The 20885-nt window shown below is 37.1% G+C and overlaps 1 protein-coding gene across 13 annotated transcripts; it reads left to right on the forward strand.

The window, feature by feature from the left end:
• Positions 1 to 383: 383 nt before the first annotated feature.
• On the forward strand, positions 384 to 20284 carry LOC110834836 (coronin-2B). 13 transcript variants are annotated; one of them, XM_087345991.1, is made up of 15 exons: positions 385 to 600; positions 7263 to 7460; positions 7735 to 7851; positions 8435 to 8584; positions 8683 to 8847; positions 9078 to 9302; positions 9628 to 9714; positions 10825 to 10905; positions 11421 to 11543; positions 11910 to 12027; positions 12366 to 12511; positions 12884 to 12979; positions 13436 to 13516; positions 14157 to 14252; positions 17366 to 20284. In XM_087345991.1, exons 1-15 carry the CDS (start codon positions 475 to 477, stop codon positions 17396 to 17398), a joined length of 1842 nt encoding a protein of 613 aa, XP_087202117.1. In that variant the 5' UTR covers positions 385 to 474; the 3' UTR covers positions 17399 to 20284. The 13 variants fall into 13 exon arrangements, with proteins under 13 accessions (XP_087202119.1, XP_087202118.1, XP_087202117.1 ...); XM_087345994.1 differs by adding an exon at positions 6441 to 6524 and having other exon boundaries at positions 464 to 600; positions 14157 to 20284; XM_087345997.1 differs by adding an exon at positions 6467 to 6524 and having other exon boundaries at positions 469 to 600; positions 14157 to 20284.
• The last annotated feature ends 601 nt before the right edge of the window (positions 20285 to 20885 follow it).

Consider the following 20885-nt stretch of genomic DNA (forward strand, 5'->3'; position numbering starts at 1 on the left):
CCTCCTGATATAATCTCTTACATTCAAGCATTCACTCTAAGATGAGAGACCAAATTTCACAATCATACAAAACAATGTGAAATTAGAGACTTGTAAAAATCAAAGATCAGGGATGTTGAGATGGTTTGGGCATGGGTGCGCTCCAGAGCTGGTCTGAATGCAGAGGCTAAAAGAAAATACTTTTCCCTTGTCGGGTTCAAACCCCGATCGTCCAGTCCCGTAGTCAGTTTATACTGACTGAGCCACCCGAATCTGTGTTGATAACCAAATGAAGTTTTGTAGTTCCGTCTACTGAGAGCACTTTTAGGTACAGGTTATCTACCTTTGTCATCTGTGGTTCTGTATAGTTTATTAGATTATCTATGGCGCAGTGCTCTATTATCACAGGTCCGTGAATTGAGGGGCGGAGTGTATGACAATAATGTAGTCAACGCAGGTTACGAATTTAGACGAGAAGTGAGTGAGACGATTGAAATGATTCGTCGGACAGAGGAAGCTGTGTCAAAACAGGTTGTTGAAACTTCAGATATTTTGAATGTACACAACGGTGCCATAAATAATATGGTTGATGTTCGAGCATGCAATAAACCAGTAGAGAGGGTGAGTTTAATGCATTTACTTGTAAAATGTGTGAACTTCGTTGTATGAAAGTAGGCGTGTGCTGTCATGCGGACGACAGGTTCGGCATTACTTCGTTGTGTTGCTTTTGGTGTATTAAGAATATAATTTTATTATGATGTATGGTTTTTATACAGCTTGCAACATGGACAGTTAAGTAATGCAGGGTGAGTGACTAGATATGGAGTGTAAAAGAGTAAGAATGCCACAATGCTTTTTATAAACGCGTTGTTTTTTTTATATAAATCTGTCTTGCGTTTGCAGTGTTTCAGATGAATCGTAGAAATGTAATAGTGTGTTGGAGTTATTCAAAGTGAAGCATAACACACTTGGTTGATCAAGGTGCTGATAAGGCTATTTTAACATGGAGTTGAATATGGAACAATTGTATTGCTTTATATGGAAAAAGCTGTAGCATGGAGTGGAAACATTACAGTTCCTACTTAACCTTGCATAGAAAATAATTTATTTACATTCCTTACATCCTTCATAGGCCTAAACCATGGATATCGAATATGTCATAATACAAATACAATACAGTAAATACATAGTTTTACCAGCTGTTTACAGACATATCTGATATAATACAGCATTACTGTAATTACATCATTCTAACCATTATTACATGTAGTTATAATAACCGAGTATTATTGTTTGAAGTAAAGTGTTTACTGTGTAGAAGGAGTGAGATAAAATATGTTTTTTGGTGCTGGCTTAAATAGTTTTATGTCATTATTTAAACTTGCTATGACATGAGGAAGATTATTGTATAATTTTTCCCAGTGTAGTAAGATCCTATTTTATATTTGCTAAGGCTAGCGTTTGGCACATGAAGGTCGTGTCTGCGTCTGGTTTTTGTATTGCATACATCAGAATTTGTTTGTAGTTTTTCAATATTTTCCCCAACGAATGATAATAATGAAAATAAGAATTCACTGGCTAACAAAAAAATTTTAAATTTCTTAATAATTTCTTACAAGAGCCTCTCCTTTTAATGCCTACCATTATTCTAATGATTATCTTTTGGACAAAAAAAACTTTTTTTTGTATGTTGAATTTCCCCAGAATATTATTCCATATGATATAATGGAATGAAAGTAAACAAAGTAGATTAATTTTAAAGTTTCCACATTCGTGACTTGCAGTAATATCCTCATAGCAAAATATTTTGAACTTAGTTAAGGGTTAATGTAATCAATATGTGTTTTCCGGTTTAAGTTACTGTGAATTTATATGCCAAGAAATTTTGTTGATTCTACTTCTAAAATTGTTTCATTACTAAGCCCTATGTTCAGATTACCACAAGTTTTGTTGTTGGTACTGGAGTAATTTTGAATTCTTGTGGGTAAATTAGCTGCTGATGTTAGATTAACAGTCCGAATGATATTTTCTGTATTTTATGGAAATGTGCTTGAAATTTTTATGTTTGGATCAACTCATGGCAGGATTGAGCCAAGCAAGATGTAAAACTTGCATTCAGAAATCCACAGACTTTTGGAATAAAGAAGAATTGCCACAGCATTGGAAGGAATATGTTATTAATATTTACATCAAGGAGTTCAAAGAGGAACTCATAATGCTTACTTTCTTATCATATGGATGCGCAGTGCTGCAAGTCTTGTGTTGTTACTCTGTGTAGGTAATGCAAATTTATGGCCAAACAGAGCATTGTTAGCTCATTTTACAGTGTGCTGGTATCATGGGCAGATGAACATAGGATCCAATATTAGTTGAGTATGCGTCGTGAGGTTGTGTAATTGTTAATAATTATGACATTTATCACATTGTCTCCGCAAGTCTTTCAGCAGATTAATGAGTTGTCAAGCCACAGAAACAAAGTACTTAGGCATATCAGTCGGTGAAATAACGCTGAATCTACGTGAACTCATTCACCCTTTAAGAATTTCAAGGTCAATAGTAAGCCTGTAACCTTGAGATGTTTGAAAGACACTGATATTAGAAGGGCATAACTACGTGCGTCTGTATTGAAAGAACATTTTGATGATATTTTCAGTGTTTTATCAATTTTAACATTACATATCCAATGGGAAGGGAATGTATGTTGATGCAATAAAGATTTTCCAAACATTTAGATTTGTTTTATACATTGCTTTACAAGATATGTGCAGCGAAGTGGAGCAAGACATGGTAGGGAAAAATTTGGATATGGCTCGCTGATTCTGTTGTGCTTTGTGAAAGTCTTCTGCTTCAAGGTCCTTCCTGTTAGCTAAAAGTGTGAGGCCACTGCACTCTCTTGTACCGCTGCTTGTGCAGTCCCATCATCACGCTACTCGTTAACTGTTCCCACAAGAAAAGTAATGAGATGTTTAAGCATTGGTCAGGAGAGGAGGAATGAGAAAGTGAGAGATGTACGGGTTCCCAGAAACTGATTGTGATATCTCTTCATGTTTACAGCCCAGCTTCCAAGTTATTCATTGTTAAACTTTAGCAACTTTCAACAAGGGGTTTATGTTTTCTACATACATTCCTTGTGAATTCACATAGTTCATTGATCATGATGTTTGTTTATTGCACATTTATATTTGTTGAAGAAAATGTAGAACAGACAGAGAAATAATTTATGTTTCAATAAATATTAATATCATCAAAATATATTTGCGACAAAATTTGTAGTTAACAGTGAGGATTATATTTTACAGTGGTGAATCCTGGTCATAAAGTTGGGTACAAGGCTGGTAGCCCAAGAAGAATTCATTATAGTCAGTTTAGATTTCCTGTTTACACAGTGGAGGCAGTTTATAAAAAATGTATTTATTCTCTGCAAGCCTCCCATAATAAATTCAAGATGGATTGTTATAATCTTCATCTGGGACATGGTATCATGCTAGCTAAATAACAGTGGTTCTTTTAGAAGTCTTTATATAGCTTTGTGCTGTTTCTTCGTATCAAAAAAATATTTACAAATGTGCCACGTTCTGTTATCTTCTGTCTGCTGAGTATACATTTATCTGTATTTTATCTAATCTTTACATACTTGATCTGCTTTAAGAATTTTGCTGTATCTGAATTGGCCTTTGTTGGTGGCTTACTATACCACATTCAGGTAGGTTGGTTTGACAGTAATTATACTATTAGACTTTTAATTTAGAGGTATGTGGTTTGCATTTTGGCTGTGTTGCTCTTCATTTTGACTGAGGTATTTCCTGCCTTCAAATAGGCCATGACTTTGTCATTTATTTATTTGTGGTTTATTTAACAAAGCTGTCAGTAACTCAGACTGTATTGTGTAAAATGATACGATGGTTGATGAATTGGAAAGTGTGTGGTGTGAAGGGATCATGGCCTGGAGGAACTAAGGAAAACCATGAAAAACATGTCAGGATAGCTCATCTCTGGGTTAAGTTCATGACTGTCTCCTTACAGTTTTCATCTACTGAGTATTCTTGATTATATTCAGATCTCGCTGAATAGATTTGAAGATGATCATGACCAACATCTACAGAGAAGAAAATTTTACTAACTACTTCCATTGAGCTTATTCCTTCTTTGGAAGCTAATAGCTTCTCAGTAAAACAATTTCATGGCTTAAACTTCATTACTGTGTTCCCAAAATGCCTGCACCGAGTCCAATCCAGAAATATTATTTATAAGCCCAAAATAATAAACGTGGCAGGTGCAAAACATTGAGGTTATAACTGACAGATTTTATGTACACAATATGTAGTTTGGGGGGAGGGGGTTACAAAAATATTAATAAAAGAATTCTGTCTTGAGTATGATTGATCATCTGATCCTTTGCACATGAGTTCAGCACACAAACCTATCAGCCAAATTTCATGTTATTGTTGGATTATCAACTTGATTATCTAAATGTAACATTAATGACACATGATCCCATAGGACTGGAAGTGTGTGTAATAGGAACATAGACTATGAGTCCTGTCCATAGCATCTTGTTATATGCCATAAAAATTGTTTATTTTGTGGACTGTACTAGCTGTCACAGGTCCTTGGATCCTGCAACTACTGCTGTTTCACAATGCAGCCATGTATGTATGAATTAAAACCTTTGCATAATGAATATGGGTGCCACTTGATGTCTGTAACATATCCAAACAATTCTGCAGGTTTATTTGATTAGAAATTTATTAATGCACATATAACCATTCTAATTGGAGGACAATGGAACAACTTTCTAGATTTTCACTTTTGTTTTCTGTCACACAAGAATTCCATGCTGATCTTAATCCAGAGATCATGGAGTGGAAGCTTTCAATTAAAAATATTTTAACTAGCCTCGTATAAACTGCTTTTAGAGGTGCAAAGAAAACCAGTAGTTTTCTTCTTGTGTTTACTGTATACATTGCATGATTCGCTGCTTGGGTCAGGGCTGTAGCAGCTCGGGCCCTTACTATTGTCTATGAGTAAGTTAATTTCTTGTACGTTAGGTTGTTAAACTTTCAATTACCACACTTTGTCTTAGATTTGAATGATTTACATTTTACAAACCAGCAGATTGTTTTTATTTAAATGTTTCTATTCTATTTTATTTTATATTGTATTATTTTACTTTACTTTATCGTACTTCTACTATATGCTGCATTATTTTGTTACACTTCTTTTACAACTGGTAACACGCTGTTTGTAACCACGGTTCATATCACGAGAAATGCGAACAGAATTTTGGTTGAAGGGCCTGAAGATAAAAAACCACTGAGAAGACTTAGACATAAGGTAATATTAAAATGAATCTTAGGAAAATAGGGTCTGGACTGAAGATGGCTGTCATCTGGGATATTTCACCGCTTATTCTGGCAGATATTGACCAATGTTTCAGAGGTGCTTACGGCTACTGTCATCAGGGCTATGAATTCTGCTAAGTAATTTATACATATGGCAGCATTCTGTGTTTGCCTGAATGTTTGTGACAGTGCTTGCTTTGTAAAAATACTGTGTTGGGCATTGTCAGTTGTCTGAGGTTTGATATGCACAGTGTCTCAGGAATTGGCTTTACCCGTCGTTATTGACATATCTTCTGTTTTTTTTATTTTCACGTTTGTGATAATGATTTGGATTGAACCTGGGACCTTCTGAATATGATGCTTGTTGTTAGCATTCTAGCCTAGTATTCAGAGTGTTTATTAAAAGTTCCAAACAAACAAGCTGTCTTGCCTGGTATGCAGGAGGTGACATGATGTGATCTGACACAACCTTTCCTTACTAATGGCATTAAGAAAGAGGTTTGTGTCTGCCTGTGTGTAAAATGCACACGGCAGTGAGGATACAAAGAGGAGAGGTAGGAAGGAAGGTGCCTGAACAGCAACCTGCAGTTAACTTGAGATCTAGATCATCTTCCAAGATAACATTGTCCCTCTGCTGTGAGAAAGAGACCATGACAGTGTTCAGCGCAAAGTGAAAAGGCTGTAACGTTAATTTAGTACGTGTTCAGCAGCAAACTGGAATTGAGTCTCTCGTGTTTGGCATTTTCCCATTAAAGAGAATATCTAGTGTTGTGCAGAACTAGAGGTTGCTTGGATGTGTATTTGAGGTATTTGTTTTAAATTTTATTTTCATATTGGACAGTAAAGTAATATTAATTTATGCACATATTTGCATTCCTTAAATAGTGTTGCTAATGTCTCATGTCAAGGTGCTGGAAATAAATATGCAGTATGTGTGATTACTGGTGATTTTAGTGGGCCACTGTCGTTAGACAGTTGATACTTACAGAGGTTTTGGGGCAGATCTTGGTTTGTAGTGTCAGTAAGAAGAAAAGGTTTCTGGTAGCATTGTTTATTTTCTGTCAAATTCATTGTTTTTTTTATGTTTTGTGTTTTTGTGTTTGTTTTTTATTTTTACAGTTGTGATTTGATTGTCCTGTGTCTAGATGTTGCAATAAGAAAAGTACAATCAGCGTTCTTAGCTGCGGCATGACTAACTCGCAGGTAATAAAAACTGAGGAACTTAACGGGAATGTTTTGATCAGAAAGACATTTATCTCTCTTGTGAGTCATGATTGCAGATTACTAAATACGTTTATCATGTATAATAATTTGTGGAGTTTAAGTAATTTTGCCTAACGGGATCTTAAAATGCAAACATGCTAAAATATGACAAATATATTCTAGTCATAGTTTAGTAACCATATTTTCACGCCAATTCTGTCACTGCCAATACCAGGTATATTTCTTTTCATAGTTAGGCTGTATGGTGATATCGTTCTGAATGTATTATGTGAGATTTAAGGTTCTCATGGTAGGGGTGTCAGCGTTGGTCTTCTGCGTTTCTTTTGCCGTCTGGACTTTAATGTAGGTACGAGTGTTTTGGAGGAACCTGCTTTCTCCATCTGAAGAGTAGGAAGCAGTATATGTGTACTGACCTGTGGTATCTCCTTACAAGTCCACACGGTATTACAACCCAGAAGACCAACATTGACACTGAATGTGTTAATTTTTGGTCTTTACATCTGTTGTACATATAGTCATATTTAATGTGTTATGAATACTTGAATTCTAGTATCAAATGTAAAGAACATGTTGAAATGGTAGTGCAGTCTTCATGCTAAACTGAAGAAAAAATCTTACGAAAGATAATTCTTATATGTTTGTACTGATATTCATGAATATGGGGGGGGGGGGGGTTTGTTACGTAGGATGCTGTTCTTATAATATTTATATTCCCAGCTCTGGTGGCGTGGAGTCCGGAGCTCCAAGTTCCGTCATGTGTACGGGCGCCCAGCTAAACGTGAAGGCTGCTACGAAAATATCAAGATCACAAAGAACGCGCATGACTCTCACTTCTGTGCTGCCAATCCCAAGTTTGTCGCTGTTGTCACAGAAGTTGCTGGTGGAGGAACATTTCTTGTCCTTCCCATTCACTGTGTAAGTGTTGCACGTGTTTACTGAGATTCGATGAGGGCATTGGAACTAGCTGGAACTTACTGTATGAAGTCCCTGCCATTATGGATTTGTCTGTAGTTGAGAGCTACTTTCTTGTGTTCATTGTCTTCACAACACCATTACAACTTTCTTCCCTTAGTCTTATTGGTTGAACACTGTATTATATGTTATATTCTTCTGTTTGCTCAAGTGTGCATAGTATTTTTATTTTTTGTAACTATTAATATTCGCATGTACTTTTCTTGTTGTATCGCAGACAGGGAGGCTAGATTTCAATGCGAGTCGAGTAACGGGACATAGGGGCCCTGTTTTGGATGTGAAGTGGAACCCTTTCAATGACAACATTATTGCTTCATGTTCAGATGATTGCACAGTAAGTACAGGATGATTCACACACACAAACACACCCTTGATGACATCGTATGTACAGCACACTTCAGAACGGAAACTGTCGCGCACACAAGGCAAAGCACTGATATGTGTTTATCATTCCTATACTATGAAACTTTAACATCATTCACATACTTCCCTGATTTAAAGTGAGTGTTAACGTTAACCATTCATTACGTGTAAGCCGTGGAAAATCAGCCTTTAAAGAGACTTCTGGACAAATGAACCTGGAACAGACCGACAAGTGGCCTAACTTTTGACTGGTGCGTGAAGACAACAGAAGTTCAAGGCATTAGGTAGTACCACTTATCAACCCTAAAGTTGGAGGCAGCATGTTTACCTGGAATGTTGGTATACAACAAGAAAGCTGCACTGTAAACTTGCACCCCTGTGGATACTTTGGTTCCGGCATATCATGATACTTGGACGCGTGATACCTTGTTTTGCTCAGTTGTTTAGCCTGTGGTCAGGGCTGTCATTGTCACAGAATCTACACAGTTATGATGTGTGTGCAGGCTAATAAGAGGGGAGTGCAGAACTTTTGTTACCTGCTGTACTTGTTCCAGATCAAACTATGGTACATTCCTGATGGAGGACTGGCAACTCATCTGTCAGAGTGGCTCATTGACCTTCACGGGCATAAACGTCGTGTCGGTTACATTGAGTGGCACCCGACAGCAGAGAATATCTTAGTCAGTGCAGGGTTTGACCATTTGGTAATTAAAATTGTCAGATTGTGATCATTGGCTGCATGTAGTTAGACTGTGATAAATTTACGTGGTCCACCATGCATTGTCTTTATATTATGTTTCAGATGATAGTTTGGGATGTCGGTTGTGGTGAAGCAGTGAATGTGATCGACTGTCATCCAGACGTCATCTATTCTATGTCATTTAACCGTGATGGTTCACTTATAGCGACCACCTGCAAAGACAAGAAACTGAGAGTTATTGAACCGCGTCGAGGCATTGTTCTGTCAGTAAGTCATAATTTTTGTGTGAATTTTATAATATTGGAACGCTGTTACATCACCCAGTACCTGAGGCCAACATTTACCAATGTAATATAACAATGGTAGGGTTAATATTGTTAGCAGGCCTCGCAGAATATTGCAGGTAGGCATTTAAAGGTACAGCATTGATCTTATTCATAATTGCTGTGAGAGGTAATGATGCGCTTTGTGTTGATGCTGTGTTTTTCTGTGTGCAGGAAGGAGTGTGTCACGCAGGAACAAAGGCATGCAAAGTGGTGTTCCTTGGTAACACTGGTCGTATGTTGACTACCGGATTTTCTCGCCACTCAGATCGGCAGTATGCTGTATGGAATCAGAGTGATATCTCAACTCCGTTGTGTACGGAAACTATCGACTGCTCCTCCGGAATTCTCTTCCCTTACTATGATCACGACACTCATATAGTGTTCCTTGCAGGGAAGGTGAGTTCGGTGTTGCGGTGAAGTCCGAGCATGCCCCATTTGCAAAGGTGCAGATTCTGGTGAATGTCGTAAAACTATTATGCTTTGTGTACATTTTCTGACTTGGTTCTTCTGTATGAATACCCCCATATTTGTCACGTCTCTGTTTTGAGTTTAAAAAATGTGTGTAAATTAGGGAAAATTGTATTAATAAATGTATTTATGAGTGTAGAGGTAAAGGGCTACACATTACTTATTATTGTTGAAGATCGTTGGGAGTGAAAGATGTTTTTCGTCGTGCCCATCTGTGTCATTCATTTTGGCTTGTCACACATTGTGTTTGTAGGGGGATGGCAACATACGGTACTACGAGGTGGTGGACCAGGCTCCATGGCTGCACTACTTGAACCAGTTCCTGTCTGGCTCTCCTCAGGTACACTTTTGCCATGTTTGGAAATATATTGCGCTGTCATTTGTCTGTGCTCTTAATGGGTAAATAAACTTTTGGTGAACATGTGTAGATTCTGAAACTGGTAACAAAAATTTTTAAATGTCAAACTAGTGGAATAACATAACTATACAGATGGAAATGTTCTGTTTTTTGTTTTTAATATAATTTTCACTTTTAGGACCAGTAGTAACCATATTTACCACTAGCTTCAGCAGTTGGCAACTCTGCATTTTGATTACAAAATTGTGTTTATGTGTTTTATATTGTTCTTAGACCAAATGGTGATCATTTCCTTAAATGGCATTAAGTGATTGATTTTTGTTGTGTGAAGTGTTTCCTTTGCAGTATGGACTTGATCCTTAAATATTATTTAGGCAAGCTTTGACTCTAGAAGGTCAATAACCCAACTAGGACTGTTACTTAAGAAGACAGGACTTGAGGAACTTTCATACAGTCTAAGTGAAATAGTGTTTACTAGAGTATCCTTGGTAAATTCCTTATAATGCCTATCATCAAAGATTGGTTACATCTCAGAACGTAAAGAAAATTTTACAATTATTGGCCTCACTTCTTTGTCTTAGTGAGTGCTACACATTATTTTCACAAAATGATTACGTGTATTTTAGATGTGTTAAAAGACTTTTGTAGTTTTGTGATGTAAGAATTTTGTGTACAGAGCTTGTGTGTCCTTAAATGTGCACGTGATCTTTTGGGCAGAGTTTCCCTTACAGGTCTTTGATTTAAAAAGAGGTTCATGACATACCATCAGCATTGTGAGAAAGCTTTCATTACAGGAAGAGAACATTTCAAAAGGCACTATAGCATTTAAAGGGCTTATGTGTGTTTTGGCCAGAATTTGTTTTCAAAATAATATTTCGTATTGAAAGGACTGCTGTTTGTGTCAACAACATAGTTATTTTGTGATATGTGATAAAATTATTTTTAATTATTTTGTTGCTTTTCGACCAATAATTTTAAACTCCAAAGTCTAATGTAATCATAGAATCAGTATATTTCAGAAATATAACTAAAATAATGACATTACCTTCTCAAAAATAATAAAAAGAGATACATCTATTTCTTTAATTTCAGTTGACATGTCAAAATTTTGAATCATCGTGGATGACTGGATTTTTCAAGCCCTGGTCAAACTTTACCTCAGGTTCACCCCAGGTACACAGCTTTGCATTTGGTTTGAGGTGTGTTGGTCTCCTCTTGCAGGGCATGTTTCTGCTTTGTCTCATTTTCCTTGCAAACTTTTCGAGGATTGCAGTTTTATTGAGTGGTGTGCATATGTATATGAAACATAGACCACATATGTTATGTGGGTAAAAACAAACTTTGCGAGATTTTATGTGCATGTCCTGCAGTTACAGAATGACAAGATTGAACATGTGAGATTTGGGGCTTTCGTGGTGGCATGGTGGTGAGTTCAGAGATGGCTGTCTTCTGGGTTGTAGCGTCGTATAGACTGGTAGAAATTTACCATTGTTTCAGAAGTCCGTGCTGAGTCCATCATCAGGGCGATCGCCTGATGATGGGTTTGCTTAATTTTTAAGTTCTCCAAGAAGCTCTGTGCTCCATGAAATTAGTTACAAGATTTAAACATTCTGCATACAGGTGCAGAACGTCATGTAATGTTATGTTTGCTTCCTGTCACATGTTATCTCAATACTTTCCCTTTGCAGCGAGGACTGGGCTTCATGCCAAAGAGAGGCTGTGATGCTACACAGTGTGAAATTTTTCGTTTCTACAAACTCCATGCTACCAAGGGCATGTGTGAGCCCATTTCCATGATTGTTCCTCGGAAGGTGAGGTGCACTGTCTTGTGTAGATGATTAATTCCTCTCTGCAATTTTTCTCAAATACCTGGTGCTGTATATTCTACGATGTTCTGTGCCTCTTAGCTCCTGTGATCCTTGAAAAACTACAGACGTGGAATACAGAGAAAAATGTCATTTGCTTGGTAATTAATTTTTTTAAAAAAGGTGCATTGGTGATCACACTAGCTGGCATGAGTTATTCTGAATGATCAAAACAAGTGCAACTGTATTTTACATAATTTTGTAAAAATGTTTGATGGAAAAGAAGTACTTTTGTGCAAGTCCTAAGAATCCATTCATTCTGAATGCCAGAATAATTCAGTGAAGTTTACAACCTACTGTTGTGTGTTACAGAGTGATACATTTCAGGAAGACTTGTTTCCAGATACAGCCGCCCCAACACCAGCTGTCTCAGCTCGTGATTGGATAAATGGGAGGAACTGTAACCCAGTTCTCATGTCTATGAATACAGGTAAAGAAATCCTAACCTGAAAAAGCTTACAGTAACCCATTTGTTCACCAACGTGTTACCTTCTCTGAGTTGTGCTTTATCATTTTAATGAATGGTTATGAAGTAGGCACATTATGGTGAGGTAAAGTATGTCTATCCACATATTGTATCTCCCAAACCATTCTTTAATTGTTTATATTTGGTTTGTATTTTTTCCACTGTAACCTTTCAGTTTAAACTCATACGTACTAAAAGCCGTCCAGAGTTGTTCATTGTGTGAATGTGGTTATGTCACATGAAATATCAAGACCTTTGTATGGTTAAGATTGTGAACTACACATTGTTTCTTGTTCTGCCAGCAGGTGTGGCTGTCCGAACACACAAACCACATTCTCCTCCCACTTTGGTTGCTCCGCTAGCAACGCTTCCTACAATCAACAACAATATCAAGAAATTCGCTTTCCTGTCTCATGAAACGGTGCCTGATTATCGTCCCCGTGATAACGTAAGTTCTTGATTCTGCTAAGTCTGTAATTGGAACTTTTGTCATGTTTATTGCAAGGAGTAAAATTATAATTCTGTGTTGTTGTCTTTCAGAGTGAAATTTGGTCTTTTACACAAAGTAATGTAGATTTAGGGTGTTTCAGAAGAAAATCCCTTGACAGGTATTTGTAACTACAGGAGTGGACGTACCAGAGGAATGCAAAATATTACATAAGGAGTGTGACAAAATGTAGATATTTTGTAGTGCCTAAACATATTGGTACACTTATAACCTAGAACTAAGAGGACTAGAAAGCTTTATATGGAATACTGGGCCGTTAAGTGTAAGTTTGTCTGCAGTGTTTGGTCCTGAATGTTGTCTTTGTGTCCACAGGTGCAAGTGTTACCTCTTCCACTTTCAGAGAAGAGCCAGAAGACAAGCAGCAACCAGACCACCAAGTTTCAGCAGATACAGCAGCTCTTTGGACAGGTGAGTTCTCAGTCCCACCATAATGCTCCAGCAACCTGGATGGGCCTCACAGACATTTTAAACATGGTGGTTATGAGAATATTCTGATTGCTCCTACCAGGAATTGAACCTTGGCCATCCAAGCCATAGACCGTTGGTTTAGCTACTGGCCATCAAGGTTTGTTCACACTGGGAGGAAAAGTATTTGTTTTCTCCTGTTGACTGTGTGTCTGCTCTCGAATATCACGCTTGTCATTTTGCATACAGATATTGTGCATTCTGTGCACAAGTTGCGTAGGACGTAGTGCATTCATGCTTTCATCTTCTAAGTTGCTGGTTGTCTACATTTAAAGATGTCGGCTGAATTCTTTAAAGGGGTGGTTCTATCCACGCCTCTTTATGGGTCAGAACTCGTGACTCCCAACTATTTTCATTCAATGAGGAAATGGCACAGATGTGATGCACGTTTTATTTCAGCCTGCCATCATAGCAAGCGATGAATACAAGCGAGGCGAACGGACTGAGCAGCTGGTTGACAGTCCCAAGACTGAGTTCCAGGTAAGAGGGTACACAGTAAATAATAGCAAATAAATAAACCACACTGAGAAAGTTCTAAGTAGTTGAGATAAGCTGTGACTGCTGCTTCTTCCTTCCATTTCATCTCTGAAAATCATTGTGTCTTATCTAACCCTAACATCTGATATATCATCATGCTGTGAACTGGGGGGAACTTTCAAACATAGCAATATGATTTAAGGATTCCACTGTGCAATGATTGACTTCCTGTAATTTCCAGTCAGTAATGCGATAGCGTATATTGTGGTTATTTATTGTCGTAACTCTTCTCCTGAGTTGCTTCTAGATTAAGGCTAAAATGGCCTTCATACTTATGTTCACAACTGATCGTCGGTGTTCATTCTTTGGGTTCTAATGCCATGTGGACTTGCGGGTAGGTAACATTTTCAAGGAGCATACTGCCTCCAAGATGGAGGTATTACAATGTAGAAGTTGAACATCTACATCTGTACTGCTCTAAGGACCTCAGATACCACAAAGTGGGTTTGTGTGTTTGACAGTTTAGTAACCATTGTAATAATACAAAATCTATGGTCTGGGATCAAGGATTGTGCTCTTGCGTCTCATCCTGATTTGATCTGGAAATAAGCAGGAAAGATGACGCTAGTTTATCTTGTTTCAGCTTCAGAGGGCATACTCGCAGCAGTGTGAGGAACTGAAACTTCTGAAGAAGCAGCTAGCGAACCGCGAGCGGCGAATTAGAGAACTGGAGGAGCAGGTACTGACGCTACAGCAGCAGCGCAAGTCACAGTCTGCACACAAATAATCACCATCACCAGGCAAAGTTGATGGGTCACATTTCCTCCACCCCTTTCCCTCCCAGCGCAGGACTTTTGACTGATGCTTGTTTTATGCTTAAAAATTTTGCCAGTATGAATTGTAGGTGGCAATAGTGCATTTTATGTGAATAATCACCACTTTGTCTTGAATTGGCCACGTCAAGCTGATGTTATAGCAGACCGATATAGGCTGTGTAATACTATGGAGTTTTATGTGGGAAAATTACACAGTCCCCCCCTCCCCCAGATGAAAGGAACTGTTCGTGAAGTTTGAAATCAAATCATATGGACAGCAGAACAGTCAGACAGTTTTAATTTTCTTTTATATTCAAATGACTTGTCCCTTAATCATGAAATAAATAGGACAAGATTGTTTATTTAAATGCAAATAATGTATGATGTTTATTTATGAAATATGATTAAAAATGTAGATGAGCAATGGGTGACACCCATATGATTCTGTATGTTCTGTAGAATGTTCCAGTACCCACAAAAATTGAAACAGTTCATCAAAAGATCACAGTAATGTGAGTTTCAGTAATTTTTGTGAAATAGGATTTTTTTTAGATATACAGGGACCAGCACTGCAGGGGTCATCATCATCATCATCATCATCAGGAGGGAGGGAGAGGGAGATAGATATGTCTGTTGTTTATCTTGATTTCCTCTCATTTCGTGAGCATTAAATTAATACATATTGCCAGAGCAAATTATGTACCCAAAAGCCTTGTTTCCAATTGGAAAACGTGTGTAACTCAGGATAATTTCACTATTGCCTCGTATTACGCATTTCTCTGTCATACAGAGTTCAAACAGATAAGTTAACAATTACGTATTGGCCCATGACATTTGATGTGGATTGGAATCAATCAGGTTTTATAAGAAACACATCACTGAAAGTTTCCCCTCCTTATGTAATACAATTTAATCATATTTAATGAATGAAATATTGCTGTGTATGGATTCACAGTTTTATTGTGCGCTTTCATACGTATCATGTTTACTTCTTGACAGACATGATTGTTTTAAAAATAATTTTAGGCTCTTCTGATGAAAAGTGTTTGTATTACATTCCTTATTTGCATTTTGAATCTAAGTTAAATTACATGCTTTGTTTGTTGTGTGAGTCTAGGACATTTTATACCCGTGATGAATTTCAGCAGGATAACGTGTGTTATGGTGTGAAACACTGGCGGTTTTTAGAGATGCAGACATTCACACAAGTACTGGACATTGGCATGTAAAAGGCAGTCATCTTTAAGGCCCATAGCTTGTGTTGATGAATACTCATTTTGCTTCTTATAGTAAAGTTCCTAAAAAAAAGGACGCGGAAATGCTATATCACGCTTGCTTTATATCACATATTCTAAGATTCCTTACCTCCGTTTTACATGCATTTATTATTCTGGTATTTTCACTTCATTGATGATACAACTTCTCGTTCTTTGGGGCAGTGTGTGACGTGCCACTATTATACATTTCACACTTGGGTGATATTACTACTGCCCACATTAGAACATAAACATAGGGCTCTTTCCTCTGCTGTCCTCTACCCTCGTATTGCACTGAAGTGATTCGGTGTGCTTCATTGTAAAATTGTCAGGGGGAAGAGGTGCTTAGAATGATTCTGTTTTGCCATACACGTGATTGGTCGGGTGGATATGGCACGATATCTCATTTTTAGTACTCAGGAGTTGCCTTTAAGCTGTTAGGCATTTTACATGCATTTTGAAATTGTCGCAGCTGTTGAGTTTTGTGTGAATGCAGGTGCACAGCCGAGAGTCTGCTTGAAATGGTCTCATAAAGTAAACCACAGTGCAAGAGAAGTTCTGCTACACCTGATTTGTATTCTTTATTAGAAAATATTTTAAGCCTCTATAACTACATATATCCAGATGATGATAGTACGGAAAGTCTAAGTCTTTTTCAAAGAGGGTTTTTACATTACTCTGTCAGGCAAGAAGAACGTATTTGTTATAAGACGAACCACCCTGGTGAAAATGGCAATGGGTAATGATGAAAATGATGCACAGGGAAGTAATTAAATTGCCTTACTTGAATGCTGCTTTTGGTTTATAAAGAATGGTTGTGTGAGATGAAGTTGCCCTTGTTTTGTGCAGGCGATCGCTACACAGCTCACTCTGTGAGAGAGAAAGTTTGCAGCTGACTCATTTTCTATAGAGGGGAGATGTGATGTGGCTAGGTGCAGGCATCCCTGCTGTCCCAGACATTGATTTGTACCAGAAATAGTAGTAATTGAACTATCAACTCCCTGTTCTCATTAGTCAATTTCATACCAAAACTGCACAATAGATTCAAAATTATATTTTGCTGTATGTGTTGTAACGTGGCTGTTATAAGTGCTGAATTGTTTTTGTGTTGTTACAACAACAGTGCCTTGTTGGTGTAAGTGTGCTTTGACAGATGCGTGGCCAGATCACTGGCTGTTGTAACTTTCTTCTTTTCCTTTCCTCAGTCATTATAAGCAAATGCCAGAATTGTACCTAGAAATAGGTCATATCCTTGATCATACAAGTTGTTCCCAACTTACCATTCATAATCATCTTCCATTTGTATCTGATGCTGTTTAACCTCTGAGGGTGAAGTATGGTTGTTAAATACCTCAAAAATAAATCAGTATATGGGGAGTAGTTGCTGGGAAGACGTGAAATAAAGTAGATCGTATGGCGTTGGACATTTAAGGCATTTCCAGTTTTCAAGGATTCATGTTTCTATGACCTTGTAGCATAAGATAAATATCAAGCAGCTGACACCAGCAACTGTTTGTACTCTGTATTGTATAGTATTTAATATTTGCTGTGTGAGAATAGGAGATTTAAATCCCTGCATTGGTATGCATCTGGCTGGACTTTAATTCTGGAGTTAACAGTTTAGTGGTATGCTGCCAGCTGAACCACGCGTATAAGTCATTACGCACAGTCGGTAAAGAAAGGTTAAGGTATCAAGATTTATAAGATGACCTGTATAATAAATCATATGAATGTAATAATATGAAGTATGTACATTAATTTAATTTTTTTTTTTTTGACAGCTGGTGAAGCTTAATTTTGAAGAAATACAATGAATGAATAAATGTGGAAAGTACTGTGAATCGCACACAAGTGTCATTTAATGGGTCACTTTCCAGCAGAACATGCCCACACCAGATTATTTTTTGTTTGGCGTTACCTCTGAATACATCAAGGAATCATTCCTAGGTTAAGGATTTCAAGTTTGTTACGTACGTAGATATTGTTTTGGTTTTAGTATACAACTCTGGAGATAATTCTGTGTTTCAAGAATGAAGAGAGTTTGCAGAAATTAATACTTGCAACGTGCTGCTAAAATATCAGAATCTAATTTTTGTTTCACATTTCCATTTGTGATATAATTTTTAATACCATTTCATGTTTGTGTATAAGCTGTTCTTTTGTTTGCTGTTGGCAGTGCTTGATCAGTAATTATATATCTTGTAATGCTTAAGACTGTGTTGTGTAACTACACAGGTGTGATGATGTAGCAAGAAATGCTGTCAGGTGATGCAGTTAACATATACATGCATATTACACTAATTAACTTTTAATATGGATAAAGAATTACAACATTACAGAATGGAGACTGTCAAGAAATGGTAGTCTCAAAATGAGGAAACTGTGTTCTGGCTTTAAGAAAATGGTGAACGAACTTCCACAGCATTCACTCTGGTTATGCCTCATGTGACCTTTGCAATTTTGTGAACAGACTTCCCATAGTTGATAATGGCAAGTCTTGATAGCGTAACATTCCAGTGAAGTAGAACAAGAAGCCAGTTTTGGTTTATGTTGCAGCCGAAATGGTGAGCCCATGGGACATGGATTTATGTTTTTTGACGTGGTACTCACAGTGCATATGTAAGCTACTGGTATTTTCAACTTTTCCTCACACAGCCAGACTGAATGCAGTGCATGGAACTTGAGTCGGTGGATATCATACGCTTTTCTTGTTTTTCTCAGAATATTATAAAATTGTTTTTTAATTATTATTATTAAATTTAATAGTAAAAGTGTCAGGCAATATGCTATCGCTCCTTAATTCCAATGTGTTCAGTTTTAGTTCAAGCTGCGTGTGACATCTGATCTAATGGCGTTGTTGATTCATTGAGGATTTAATGTTTATTCGAGCATTGTTACTGTTGAATGCATTTATTTGCTATGCTTAAATACAGTGTTTTCTAGAAACACGACACTAACGTAAGACTTGTACAATATTGCAGATAGAAGTAAGCTAATAATAAGAATAATGTATTGAAGCTTTTGTCTTATAAATATCTGAATAAGACAAACATCCATTAAAGTTTTTGTTGCTAGAGATGCTACTTCTGTTTCAGGTTCAGTAGGGGCCTAGTTCATGTCTTGGTTAGGTTTCCATCAGTCCTCCACATACAAAATACCTCCTACATGTAACAGATAGACGGATCCTCATAAGGTACTGCAGTGTTTGCACTGATGACTACACACAGAACTACCAGATAAAGTACAAAATTTTGTTTCCTCTGAATTTTACCATTCCTGTATTCCTCTGAAAGTTCTGGTATTAACTGTATAAAGTTGAACTTTATATCTGACATAAATTTGTTGAGATTTCTAAATTCATTTCATTCAGTAAGTATTACAATGTTTGGCTTACACTTGAAAGAGTCTGAACTCTGTTAAATAAAGTTTCATGTTTAATCTGAAAGGCCTATGAAATTTTCACACATGTTCCCACTTTGAGGATTCTGTCCATGATTTTGGGGATGTCCTTCAGAGGTGTAGTTATGTGGAGTCCGGTAATTTTGTAAATCTGCTTTGAGAGTACCACTGTTATGATACTTAATGCCAAAGTCATTATTGTGTTCCTTGGAATGGATAATTATAGTTTATACCATAATTGCTGCTAAAGGTGTGGGCATAATGTGATAATGATGTGAGATATATGCGTTGACAGTTGTTACTGCTGTGTGTGGCTTGTGTTTTTATTAATATTATGTGGTACTCTGCTGTTTTGTTGCTATTCTGTCACACAAATAATTTAGTTTTTAGCGTAGCTAATTGTAGTGGAAATGGGCTGGATGGTTATGTAACATGCCATGTTAAGAAAATGTACAGTGGTCTTAATTTTTAGTTTCTGACATGGAATTTTAACTTTGCTTGAGCCATTTTTTTAGTTTGACCTTGAAATTTGTTTTTAATGCCCTTCTTTTTTGTGACTAGAACTGTGTTCACTGTGTTTTAATCATTCATCTAGTGATTTGCCATTCTTGAGGCTTCAGTGACAGGATTAACATTTGTCCTCAGACAAGTGTAATTTTTAAGTATGATGGCAAATTTAAGTTACTGAAGCAAACTGAATTTATTTAGAAAAAAGACTGGTAATTGCCTATTTTCATTTGTGCTGATAACGTGAAGTTTGTTGCAGCACAGTTTCACCACTTGTTCTTTTGTGTGGAGAGGGTGAAAGTGTATTTGTAAGGGTAAGACTTCTGCTGAAATACCGAATGAGCTACCCTCATTTCTGGATGCCAGAACTTTTGTAATTTTTCTGGCATTAGTGATTGCCTCTTAGGTCATCCAGGATTTACTCCATCTGGGAAACACCTTCATTCTACAATTTTTAAACTGGCGTATGGTTAGGGATGAATCTACTGTACTTGAAAATGATTACCACGAGTGTTAGTTTGGGACATTTATGTGAATAAATATAGATTGATATTTTAACATTCTGAGAATGCAATTTGCCCATTTCCACTACTTTGAAATGTGCTGATCATGTATTCAAAGTACTGGCCTTAAAGAAATGTTATTCTGTAGATAAGATCTAAAATTATATAAAGCATTATTTTTAGATGGGAATTGCATAAATTGTGACGGCTAAACAAAACAAAGACACACTCCAGTTTTATCTTGGTGTATTATGAAAAAGTTACAATAATAAAAATATTATATGACTTGAAGCTTTCGCAGTATCTAAAAGTGTTAGAAACAGATTACTGTCTTCTGATCCAAGTACACCCAATTTTGTTCTTAGCAAAACAGAGAGTGGATTTTGAAACCACACTCCTCATTTGGTGCTCCATACCCTGTACCATATAAAAACATCCTAAAACAACCAAGCAGCTGCATCCACACCCGATTGTCCGCAGTTTCATTGCATTGCCACAGAGCTGACAAGGGACATTTTGTACTGTCCCCATTGTATGTGCTGTTCACATCTGTCTGTTGCAGGAGATATTCAGATGTACCTGGTTGTCTTCTCAGCTGAGTTTTCATATATCGTTTTAGGTGAACGCCAGTATATTTTCAGAAGAGCACAAGTATTCAAGACAAGGTAATATAATCTTTGCAGTTGATACTGACTTATTCAGTTGTGCAAGGGCTTCATAAAACATCTTATCCATTGAATAGTTTGCACCTCCTCTCTGTGATGGTGGAAGAGAATGCAGGCTTACCATTTAGTTATCTCAGTCCCTGAATACAATTTTCAAGTAGACTGTGCCTGCTTCCTTTCATAACTCTTCTCGGCATTCTTGATCATCCAGCATCTTATTTAATGCT

This window comes from Zootermopsis nevadensis, unplaced genomic scaffold (genome assembly GCF_977971745.1).
Source record: "Zootermopsis nevadensis isolate Lab colony 2312 unplaced genomic scaffold, Znev_1.0 Znev_ptg000010l, whole genome shotgun sequence".
NCBI classification, from domain to species: domain Eukaryota; kingdom Metazoa; phylum Arthropoda; class Insecta; order Blattodea; family Termopsidae; genus Zootermopsis; species Zootermopsis nevadensis.

Coding starts and splice junctions, on each gene's coding strand:
- LOC110834836 (XM_087345989.1), top strand. CDS start 475: ATGATTCGTCGGACAGAGGAAGCTGTGTCAAAACAGGTTGTTGAAACT. Junction 601..7,262: donor GCAATAAACCAGTAGAGAGG/GTGAGTTTAATG, acceptor TTATATTCCCAG/CTCTGGTGGCGTGGAGTCCG. Junction 12,028..12,365: donor TCTCATGTCTATGAATACAG/GTAAAGAAATCC, acceptor TTGTTCTGCCAG/CAGGTGTGGCTGTCCGAACA.